Consider the following 12,500-nt stretch of genomic DNA (forward strand, 5'->3'; position numbering starts at 1 on the left):
CACACGTTATCATGCCATGCTAAAGCATGTTATTATGCAATGCTAACACATGTTATCATGTGATGCTAACACACGCTATCATGCGATGCTAACACATGTCATCATTTAATGCTAACATGTGTTAGCATGTGATGCTAACACACGTTATCATGCGAGGCTAACACACATTATCATGCGAGGCTAACACACATTATCATGTGATGCTAAAACACGTTATCATGCGATGATAACATGTTGTTATGCGATGCTAACGCATATTAGCATGGAATGCTAACATATGTTATCATGCAAGGCTAACGCATTATCATGTGATGCTAACACACTTTATCATGTGATGCTAACACATGTCATCATGTAATGCTAACATGTGTTAGCATGTGATGCTAACACACGCTATCATGCGAGGCTAACACACATTATCATGCGAGGCTAACACACATTATCATGTGATGCTAAAACACGTTATCATGCGATAACATGTTATTATGCGATGCTAACGCATGTTAGCATGTAATGCTAACATATGTTTTCATGCAAGGCTAACGTATTGTCATGTGATGCTAACACACTTTATCATGTGATGCTAACACATGTTATCATGCAATGCTAACACACATTTTTATGTGATGCTAACACACCTTATCATGCGATGCTAATGCACGTTATTATGCGCAATGATAACACATGTTATCACGTGATGCTAACGAACGCTATCATGCGATGCTAACACATTATCATGCAATGCTCACACGTTATCTTGCAGTGCTAACACACATTATCACACGATGTCAACTTTTGCCCTCAGTTGTGGACACTGTAAAGACAACAAGCCGTGCTCCTCCACCGACGGCGCCTGCGCTGCCTGCGAGACCGGCTGGAATGGCACGCAATGCGACCGCCCGTGCTCGTCTGGTTACCATGGCGACAGCTGCCAAGAGCCCTGCCCACGCTGCAGAAACAATGAGACTTGCGATCCAAAAAGCGGGAAATGTTGGCGATGTGATCCAGGATGGACGGGATCCAGGTGTGTGTGCCTTCCAATTTACTAAAGAAAACATTTTGATTGGTCACACACCCTATGGCTAAACTCTTTGCGGTTGTTTAGAGCCACAACCAGCAGGTGGCGCCACATGATCAAAACGACTCGACAACGTTTAAAGTAAAAAAAAAAATCAACTGAAATGAGTCTTCTTCGGCATCTAAGGCGTCATCGTAGGCTTTCAAAACACCGTCACAGCGATGCTGGTGTTTCAGGTGGTTGATAAGGTTCGATGTGTTGAAGTTTGATATTTTATTGCCTCCTCCCGTAATATTTGCAGATCACTTTGTGTAAATAATAGCACTACTGATGGGTATCGTTCACATTTGAACCAATACAGCACCGATACCCGGTACTTGGGAATCGATACCGGTACTTGACGACCACCCACGTTTGTGTGTGTGTGTTAATAGATGTCAATTGTTTTTTTTGGCAACAGTGGAAGTCGCTTCCTCGCAGTGCCACTGAAGACACGGCACAAGAGCCAAGCGTGCAGTTTTTAACAAAGGTTTTAATGTACATAGGTTTTTTTCAAAGTCTATCTCCCCTAGAACGTGACTTTTCAGTCACGTCCGTATCCTCTCTGTCTATCTGCTCCCTGCCGCTTACTGTTTAAGACAACAGATGATTAGATTAACACGTACCACCTGTGAAATCTAATCACCTGCCAGCTGTGTCTCGCCGTCAACACTGCAACGCCCCCCCCGTCTGATGGTGCTCTGTCCTCCGCACCATGGACAGAGACGGTGACTTTTGCTCCTGCAGGCAGCGTTGGCTACATCTCCCCCCACAGCAGCATTTAAAAAATAGCTGATTATGTCCAGGCCGATATTATCGGCCGATAAATTCTTTAAAATGTAATATCGGAAATTATCGGTACCGTTTTTTTTTATTAGCGGTATCGTTTTTTTAAATTTTTAATTTATTTTTTTATTTTTTATTAAATCAACATAAAAAACACAAGATACACTTACAATTAGTGCACCAACCCAAAAAACCTCCCTCCCCATTCATTCACACAAAAGGGTTGTTTCTTTCTGTTATTAATATTCTGGTTCCTACATTACATATCAATATATATCAATACAGTCTGCAAGGGATACAGTGCGTAAGCACACATGATTGTGCGTGCTGCTGGTCCACTAATAGTACTAACCTTTAACAGTTAATTTTACTCATTTTCATTAATTACTAGTTTCTATGTAACTGTTTTTATATTGTACTTTCTTTTTTATTCAAGAAAATGTTTTTAATTTATTTATCTTATTTTATTAATTTTTTTAAAAAGGACCTTATCTTCACCATACCTGGTTGTCCAAATCAGGCATCATAATGTGTTAATTCCACGACTGTATATATCAGTATCGGTTGATATCGAATATCGGCAAAAAGCCATTATCGGACATCCCTAATTATAACATTTCCGAGTCTCATTTGCAAGTACGACGATAAGTTCCTATTACAGTAGCAAGTCCAAAATGTTAGATAGTGTAAACTTTATGGTGTGTTTACTCGTCAGTTCAGTCTTCGTGGCGCCCTAAAAAGTGTTAATACTATAAGTATTGTACTATTTAAGCACCAGCTGTTTTAATTGTAACGCGCATCGTAGTTTTAGGTTTTTTTTTAACAAATTTGGAAATGTTAAAATGGCCATGTAAAATGGCTAATGCTAATCAGTAGCATGTCAATAGCAAAGCCAATGCATATTAGCGTCAAACTAGCGCATTTTTGGAAAAGTGGTGCTTACGTTGTAGCGTTTATTGAGTTTTTTGTAGAGCTTCAGCACTGTTCGGGTACTCTCGCTTTCTTGGATTAAAAAAAAAAAAAGAGTGATCAGAGCAATTTTTTCAATATGTGACATCATAATTCCTCACATCAGCCTGATAATGATCTGTATGATATTGAACGTGCAGCCCTAAATTAGGTTATAGTTCCATTCTTTTCGTTCATTCAAGTGAGTCATGGTGTTCTGGCTTGCCAGGTGTGAGGAGGCCTGCCCTGACAGGACGTACGGAGACGCCTGCCGCTTCCTGTGCAGCCCCTGTTTCCACGGCAACTGCCATCACGTGACAGGAAAGTGCGTCTGTCAGCCGGGCTTTCAGGGAGAGAGGTGAGCAGTGTCAGTGCGGTGCAGATGATGAAACTTTTTGCCCTGGGGGCCTCATTGGGCTTTAAAAATTCGGTCGAGGGCCAAAAGCCGACTGCATGTATATATATCTTTATATATAAATATTTATATGCCATCCATTTTCTACCGCTTGTCCCTTTTTTGGGGTCGCAGGGGGTGCTGGAGTCTATCTCAGCTGCATTCGGGTGGTAGGCGGGGTACACCCTGGACAAGTCTATCTATATATATATATATATATATATATATATATATATATATATATATATATATATATATATATATATATTTATTTATTTATATATTTATATTTTTATAATAGGTGTATATATTGTATAACTATATTGAATATACAATTATGAATTAATATAATTGGATATTAAGAGTATGTGAAAGTTAGACTCCTATCTTGTTTACTTCGTTTAACAACCTCCATAAAGTTTTTTTAATTCTTAATTTTTTTTAATGGTGCATGGACGTCAAATTGTGTTATGTGTGACTGTGTCTGTTGCTATTTTTTGTTTTTTGCCCCATGACTAGGGAAGGTTGTTTGCATTGGGTCATATATGTCAATGCTGCGCTTGGTTTCATTCAAAGCTTGACAATTGGTCTTTAAATGACTCCTGTTGACCACGAGACGGTGATACATCCGGAGCATTTTCCGTATTTTTCAGACTTTAATGCGCACTTAAAATCCTTTCATTTTCGCAAAACTGGACAATGCGCCTTATAACGGAAAAAATTCTTGTTGTGCTTACCGACCTCGAAGCTATTTTATTTGATACATGGTGAAATGATAAGTGTGACCAGCAGATGGCAGTCACACATAAGAGATATGTGTAGACTGCAATATGATGGCAGTCACGCATAAGAGATACGCGTCGACTGCAATATGATTCAAGTAAACAACACCAAAATGTTCTATGTTCCATTGAAAATATAGAACATTATACACGGCGCTCAAAAATCTATCAAAATGTTTTAGTACGACTTTGGTAAGCTATAAAGCTGCACCGCTTGATGGATTGTACTGTGCTTCAACGTAGGAGTATTATTATGGTGTGTGTATAAGGTAAGACATATTATCTGGCGTTTTGTTTTGCAATATTATGCAACTTTTCATACCTTCTGGTACCTGCTGATCTGTATTTGGGATCTGCATAAGTCCTGAAAATTTGCGTGCGCCCGCCTTTGTAGTCGGTGCCGACACCGTAGTCGATAAGCTTCTTCTTTTTCTCTATCTTCTTGTTATGGGACATTCATCCTCCGCTGTTGCCATTTCTAATATAAAGTAGTGTAAAGTTCTTACTTATATTTGTCAGTAAACTCGCCATGAAAGCGCTAAAACATACCGGTGTAGTGAGTTTACATTATTCACCCAAGGAACGTTAGTTATTAGAGAGTTCCGGTCGAAGGATTTTTCACGGGACACATTTCCGGTGTTGTTGTTTCCAGATGAGGAGATGCTGCTCCGTCATTGATTTAAGTAAAGTCTGAATGTCATTAAACGGAGAAATGTAAATAAGACCGCCCACAAAACGGCGCATCCTGAAGCGACTGTCAGAAAGCGACTTGAAGATGATCTGTAAAACATAATCTATGCAACATTTTGACCAAAGAACCACCATTACATGTTATGTAGACCACAAGGAAGTGTTTTACATTTAGAAAAAAAATGTATGAAAAAAGACCGGAATAAGCCCGTTCATCGGCAGTGCGCCTTATAATCCGGTCCGCCCTATGGTCCAGAAAATACGGTATGCGAAAGTTGGACTCCTACCTTGTCTACAAATTATGGTATATTGTGTTATGTGTGAACATGTCTGTTGGTATTTTTTGTTGGTTCGATTTTTTTTTCTTGGCCATGACTAGGGAAGGTTGTTTGCATTGGGTCATATATGTAAATGTTTCATTCAAAGCATGATAATTGGTCATAGGCCCAAATGACTCATGTTGAACATAAGACGGTGATCAATTCCGACTTTTAAAATGAATTGAAATCTCCCTGTGGCCAGATTCCTTATTAAATTCACAAAGTATTGCGGGCTAAATTGAACATCCCTGCTATAGAGCTTAGAAAGGACTTAGCAGTGTTGGGCTTTATTAAAGGGAGACATACGCTCACAATGGTGCAGCGTTATGATGATAACATCAACAGGGCAGTCATCCTCATCGCATCATGATCACGTCATTAGCACAATTCCAAGAAGTCTGACTTGGTATGCGTACCAGGCACACTATCCCATATATTACGGTACTTTGAATTGATGTGCATGGTGGCAGGGTCCAGTTCTTGCACACTCAGCACCAATCTAGAGAGCCACTGAGGAGGAGTGGAACCAATATTTCACTGGTCATAATCAATAACCTCCATATGAAGCTTCATTTCAGTGTTTATTTCAGATAAACTACTTTTATTGTGAGCGATCATTGCAATTATATTATATTATATTATAATGTACTGTATTTTATGGACCATAGGGCACACTGCCGATGAGTGGGTCTAGTCAGGTTTATTTTCATACAAAAGGCGCACCGGATTATAGGGCGCATTAAAGGAGTCATATTATTATTTTTTTCTTCTAAATTGAAAACATTTGTGGTCTACATAACATGTGATGGTGGTTCTTTGGTCAAAATGTTGCATAGATTATGTTTTACAGATCATCTTCAAGTCGCTTTCTGACAGTCACTTCAGGATGCGCCGTTTTGTGGGCGGTCTTATTTACGTGGCTCACCTTCGACAGCGTCTTCTCCCCGTCATCTTTGTTGTAGCGGTGTAGCGTGCAAGGACGGGAGTTTGAAGAAGTATCAAAAGATGGAGCTAATTGTTTTAATGACATTCAGACTTTACTTAAATCAATAACGGAGCAGCATCTCCTCACCCGTGGCTCACTAGTGCAAAATGTGTCCCGTGAAAAACCATCCGATCGGAACTCTCTAATAACTAAAGTTTCTTGGGTGAATAATGTAAACTCACTACACCGGTATGTTTTAGCGCTTTCATGGCGAGTTTACTGACAGATATAAGTAAGAGCTTCACACTACTTTATATTAGAAATGACAACAGCGGAGGATGAATGTCCCATAACAAGAAGATGGAGAAAAAGAAGAAGCTTATCGACTACGAATTTCCCACGGACTACAAAGGCAGACTCGCGCAAATTTTCAGGACTTACGCAGATCTCAAATACAGATAAAAATTTATTTTGCATAATATTGCAAAACAAAACGCCAGATAATATGTCTTACCTTATACACACACCATAATAATACTCCTATGTTGAAGCACAGTACAATCCATCAAGCGGTGCAGCTTCATAACTTAGCAAAGTCGTACTAAAACATTTTGATGGATTTTTGAGCGCAGTGTGTAATGTTCTATATTTCCAATGGAACATATAAATTGTTGGTGTTGTTTACTTGAGTCATATCGCAGTCTACACGTATCTCTTATGCGTGACTGGTCACACTTATCATTTCACCATGTACCAAATAAAATAGCTTCGAGGTCGGTAAGCACAACCAGAATTATTCCGTACATTAAGCCAGGGGTCACCAACCTTTTTGAAACCAAGAGCTACTTCTTGGGTACTGATTAATGCGAAAGGCTACCAGTTTGATACACACTTAAATAAATTGCCAGAAATAACCAATTTGCTCAATTTACCTTTAACTCTGTTATTATTAATAATTAATGATATTTATCTTTGTGTAAACACTGATCATCTTAATGATTTCTCACAATAAATATATATAGAAACAGATAAATATCAATATGCATACTTGCCAACCCATTTTCCGGGAGACTCCGGAAATTCAGCGTCTCTCCCGAAAACCTCCCGGGACAAATTTTCTCCCGAAAATCTCCCGAAATTCAGGCGGAGCTGGAGGCCACGCCCCCTCCAGCTCCATGCGGACCTGAGTGACGTGTCGACAGCAGCCAGCCTGTTCTCACGTCCGCTTTCCCACAATATAATCAGCGTGCCTGCCCAATCACGTTATAACTGTAGAATGATCGAGGGCGAGTTCTTGGTTTCTTATGTGGGTTTATTGTTAGGCAGTTTCATTAACGTCCTACCAGCGCGGTAACCACACACAACAACGGCAGTCACGTTTTCGTCTACCGTAAAGCAGTTCGTCTGCCGTAAACAGCAATGTTGTGACACTCTTAAACAGGACAATACTGCCATCTAGGGCTTTTAGAGAGTGCAGTGCACAACTGCTATACTATATATATATATATATATATATATATATATATATATATATATATATATATATATATATATATATATATATATATATATATATATATAGCTAGAATTCACTGAAAGTCAAGTATTTCATATATATATATATATATATATATATATATATATAGCTAGAATTCACTGAAATTCAAGTATTTCATATATATATATATATATATATATATATATATATATATATATATATATATATATATATATATATATAGCTAGAATTCACTGAAATTCAAGTATTTCATATATATATATATATATATATATATATATATATATATATATATATATATATATATGAAATACTTGAGTATTTCTTCTTCACGTCCCCCCCACCCCCCACCTCCCGAAATCGGAGGTCTCAAGGTTGGCAAGTATGTCAATATGCAACACTTTATTTTTATATTTTCTCTAAGTGCACATTTTTCAAATTGAACATTTTCAAATGATGACTTCTAAGACAGTCTTGTGAAATCACAATATCCCATTTTAACTAACTAGCCACTAACATTTTTTTAACAAATCATGAATTACTTTGCACCATGTTTGTACAAATAATAACTCATGTAAAATACAAAAGTCAACTCTCAAATTTTTAAATAAATCATGTCACACTTTGAACTGGACACCAAATCTGTTATCTGTTTCTTTGTCAGTTAGTGAAGACCAAGTCTTTAAAATATTTTCTTGAAATTTTCAAATTCTACTTGACTTTTGTCTCTCTTAGAATTAAAAATGTCGAGCAAAGCGAGACCAGCTTGGTACTAAATAAATACAATTTAAAAAATAGAGGCAGCTCACTGGTAAGTGGTGCTATTTGAGCTATTTTTAGAACAGGCCAGCGGGCGACTCATCTGGTCCTTACGGGCTACCTGGTGCCCCCGGGCACCGCGTTGGTGACCCCTGCATTAGGCACACCGGGTTATAAGGCGCACTGTCGAGTTTTGAGAAAATGAAAGGATTTTAAGTGCGCCTTATAGTCCGAAAAATACAGTAAATAAATAAACCTAAATCATACAATATAATACAATTAGTCAAGTGGAATCTGGATTTATGAATTGGTTCTTGAACAGGGTTTATAAATCGAGAAATAATGTCCCGCCTTTTATTAGTCCTTCTATAGTTTGTCGTCAATATAAGAATGCTTTAGGCCATGCATGAGTCAGAGTTTAAATATAGAAGCCCTTTTTATATGCTGCGGTGAAATGACATCATTCTTTCTTTGCCTCATCCGTTTCAGTTGTAACAACAGTTGCTCCGCCCTGCAGTTTGGCCTCAACTGCTCCTCCGCCTGCGACTGTGGCGAGGAGGTGGGCTGCCACTCGGTGACCGGTGTCTGCCCCAATAGTATGTCCCCCCCCGCCATGCATCTTATGCTTCCATTTGTGCATGACTGACGTGTATTGTGTAAATGTGTGTGTCAGGTGGTCGAGGTGCTCTCCTTGCAGGCCTGTTGGTTCCTCTGCTCCTGCTGCTCCTCGCTGTCCTGTGCTGCTGTCTGTGTTGTGGAGGAGGTCCCGCTGATGAAAAAGACAGGTCTGGATCACATTGACATATAGAGTCTAAATTATGTTGCTGATAGGCTGGGAGAAGTCGCATGGTGGTAGGACCTCACGTGCGGTAACCATGGCAACTTATACATGGTTCTTTGCCGAACTACGGATTTGAAGAACCGTTCAAGTTTTCCTGTCCATTAGCCATCCCATAATAAGCTTGTTGCTCCGCAGAACGGGTGTGTCCGACGGAGGACTGTCAGTACGCATGAAATATCACGTCTACAGCGTCCTGGCTAACATCGGCGCCGCCCTCCCGTGCATCTCTGATTGGTCGTCCGGCCTCCCTCGTGTCACTGGTACGTCATGTGACCACACGTGTCTTTTCCCACCCACTGTGTTGATGTCATGCTCTGCACAGTGTCTCACCATGACCCGGAGCTCACCTTCAACCACAGCTTCATTGAGCCTCCCTCCTCCGGCTGGGTGACTGAGGGCTCCTCCTTTGACAGTGATGAGGAGGATGGAGAGGCTCTCTACTGCATCCCACCTAGAGAAGGTAGTCAATATTAACGGACCAGTTGATTCATTGGGTCTTGAAGCAATTAGGGCAAAATGGAGCACAGCCTGATCTACTCGGATCCAAATAACAAGTGCTAAAAAAACATGTGCAAACTATAAAACTGTGTGCACTATTAGTGAGCGTGTTGCGGGTGGTCTACCAAGACTGTGTGTACAATTGACAACAAGTGCAAAAGTGGGGCAGACCGCCCTATTTAAATGAGGAGTGTGCGTGTACACAGGCTGTCACCATGGAGACGACGTCCTAGGATAGGATAGGATAGGTCTTTATTACATTGCACAAGTACAACAAAACTTTGTTTTCAGCACAAACCCGTTCAAGATTAGACAAACAAACAGTGTACAGGGTTACAGAACAAGAACGCTGATGGGTTGCCACAAGGCGCCCCCGTAAAAGATGGGGAAAAAGGTAAAACGCTGGGGAAGGATGAGTAGAAAAATACAATCTAGACTGGGCTCCTAAGGGGGCCCAGTCTGGAGTGTGAAAAAACCTCTATAGCCAGTGTTTCCCACAGGACAGGCATCTATTTGTGGTGGTGTGGTCGGGGGGCGGGGGTGGCGGCGGCAGCGGCGATGACCAAGAAGAACGCGGAGTTGGAATATAATTACAACATTTTATGTACATATTTATATACAGATTTGAACAATTGGTGATTCACTGAAATATATTTATTAATTGTGGTTCTTACAAAAAATATATCTTATAAAATATAAAAGCTAAAATGTCTCTTAAAGCTCTGTCCCTTTAATTAGTGAATACTAAATAATTTAACTTTAGCCTACTACTACAACCATATTATTTACCAGCAACATGAAGTGAAACAGAGGCAGAGGTGTCCTGCCAGTCAGTCAGTCAACCTCCTCCTCCTCCTCCTGCTGCTGCTGAACAGGTCGCACCTGTGGTCCGGACTGTAGGCTTACCTCCTCTCCAAGTCGAGCCCTTTTCGGCCGTTGAAAATATTTTTCTATACTCATCTGTGTGAAGGAGTGAACATCCAACATTAGAATTTATTACTAACGAGCAGAACCGCTCTATGTACAGTGCCGTCTAACCTTAAGCGGCAGCAGCTCAACACATGCAGGGTTCAACGTTAAGGTTTTTTTCTACTTGCCCGACTTCTCAAATCTACTTGCCCCAATATTTTTACTTGTCTTGCCTAGGTTTTTTTCTGGCTGTGTAGTGCTCATGGCTTATATCTTACTAAAATTCTTCCCGTTGACTATTTACAACACTACACAGTATTTATTATTATTATTATTATTATTATTATTATTATTATTATTATTATTATTATTATTATTATCTATAATTACATTTAAATGGCATTGCATACATGTAAAATTAAATGCTATTTCACATTATTTGACCAGTAGCAGTTACACCCATCTGAACAGGTCAGCCACCTGTTTAAAGCCCGATCACAGTTGAAATCTTGAAATGAAGAGCCTTTAATGGCCAAAACATTAACCTGGACAACATTTTAACAGCTGGTTGGCTCAGATTTTATTATTTTCATTGCATTCACATGCTGCAGTGGACAGTGGACAATTTAGCTTCAGTCCATGTGTGTTTATTGACAACAGGGTTATAACCTGGACACGTAAGCTCGTCGGTATGAAAACGCGTGACTGTTACTACGTGCGTCTGCCCCGGCCCACGAGTCAAACAGCGGCGGTGTTAATGAAGCAGCGTCAGGCTGCTCACCGTCAGTGAAATGCTCGGTGAAATCGCGGATTAACGTTAAATATATGACGAGCCGCGAGCGATGCAGCTATAACCTATAACTTATATTACCCTCGTATTTTGATCCCGTCCATCCGTCCCTCTTCTTCTTCTTCTTCTGGCCCACCAGGTGAATTAAGTGCTATTGGCGGAGTTACAATGCATAGTAGGCTACCGCCACCTACTGCACCGGAGTTGTAACTACAAGCAACATTCACAGACAGTCCCATTGCTTTTATGAGCGGTCGAGCGAGTCAAAAGCCGAAAAATCCATTTGTGGCGGACGTAATTCTTTCGTGGCGGGCCGCAACAAATAAATGAATGTGTGGGAAACACTAATAGCAAAGCACATATACATATTACAACGTACATCTCGAGATATCTAGTAACAGAGGGAAGGGAGTGCGGGGTCACGGTGGTAGGCCGCAGCTCTCAGGCACTGACCATCCTTTCATCACCCCTATTGGATTTGCGTCGAGGGCGTTGGATTGGGGGGGGTGGGGTATGTATGTGTGTGGCGTATATTTTTGTGGATGCATGTTTGTGTGTAAGCCTGCAGTGTGTCTCTGTTCCGCGGCCTTGATGTCGTGCAGTCGCTAGTCCAAAGTCAACAACAACAGGTGTGTGTCCATGAGAGACAAGAAGGGAGTTTGTTGTGTCTTCGCTGCACTTTTCCTTCGGGAGAGTCTCGAAGCCAGGGAAAACAATCCAAGTTTTCAAAAAAGTGTGTATATATTATTGTTATTTTATTTTCAAATGTATTATTAGACTGTGGAAAAAGTTTATTTTGATATTTACCTCAGAAGGCTGCAAATAGAAAAGAGGCATTCCATTTTTTTTTGTAATTTTATTTGATATGCCATTGATATTTTTGACTTATTATTATTTGAAACTCGATTTTGCATGTCACTATAAAGTTATATAAGCCTTGCTTGTTCAATATTCAATGCAAAACTTGTTTGGGTCCCTATTAAAAGGTTAATTTGTTCAACCTTGGCCCGCGGCTTTGTTCAGATTTACATTTTGGCCTACTCTGTATTTGAGTTTGACACCCCTGTGTGTTAAAAGATAGAAAACATGTTATGTCCTTGAATATAATGTACTGTACATGTACAGTTCACTCTGTCCCAACATAGTTTTTCAATGTACTTGTCTTGGTCTTGGACAGACATGCCGGGCGTGGAGGGCAGCCACTTCCAGGAGATGAGCTCCAAGTGTAACATGCTCTTAGACCCGTCAGGCTTCAGCAGCGAGGACATAACCTCCCCCTTCA

At 40.1% G+C, this 12,500-nt stretch overlaps 1 protein-coding gene across 2 annotated transcripts in view; it reads left to right on the forward strand.

Annotated features, from left to right (window-relative positions):
• The window catches only part of scarf1 (scavenger receptor class F, member 1), a 32,006-nt gene that overhangs the window by 17,629 nt on the left and 1,877 nt on the right, over window positions 1-12,500 (forward strand). For both annotated transcript variants that reach the window (XM_061925818.1, XM_061925816.1), the window contains 7 exons: window positions 806-1,024; window positions 3,021-3,149; window positions 8,670-8,776; window positions 8,854-8,965; window positions 9,157-9,281; window positions 9,344-9,481; window positions 12,396-12,500. The exon at window positions 12,396-12,500 is cut by the window's right edge and continues 1,877 nt beyond it. In XM_061925818.1, coding sequence (XP_061781802.1) covers window positions 806-1,024; window positions 3,021-3,149; window positions 8,670-8,776; window positions 8,854-8,965; window positions 9,157-9,281; window positions 9,344-9,481; window positions 12,396-12,500 — 935 coding nt within the window. The remainder of the gene's footprint in view (window positions 1-805; window positions 1,025-3,020; window positions 3,150-8,669; window positions 8,777-8,853; window positions 8,966-9,156; window positions 9,282-9,343; window positions 9,482-12,395) is intronic.

This window comes from Nerophis lumbriciformis, linkage group LG30 (genome assembly GCF_033978685.3).
Source record: "Nerophis lumbriciformis linkage group LG30, RoL_Nlum_v2.1, whole genome shotgun sequence".
NCBI classification, from domain to species: domain Eukaryota; kingdom Metazoa; phylum Chordata; class Actinopteri; order Syngnathiformes; family Syngnathidae; genus Nerophis; species Nerophis lumbriciformis.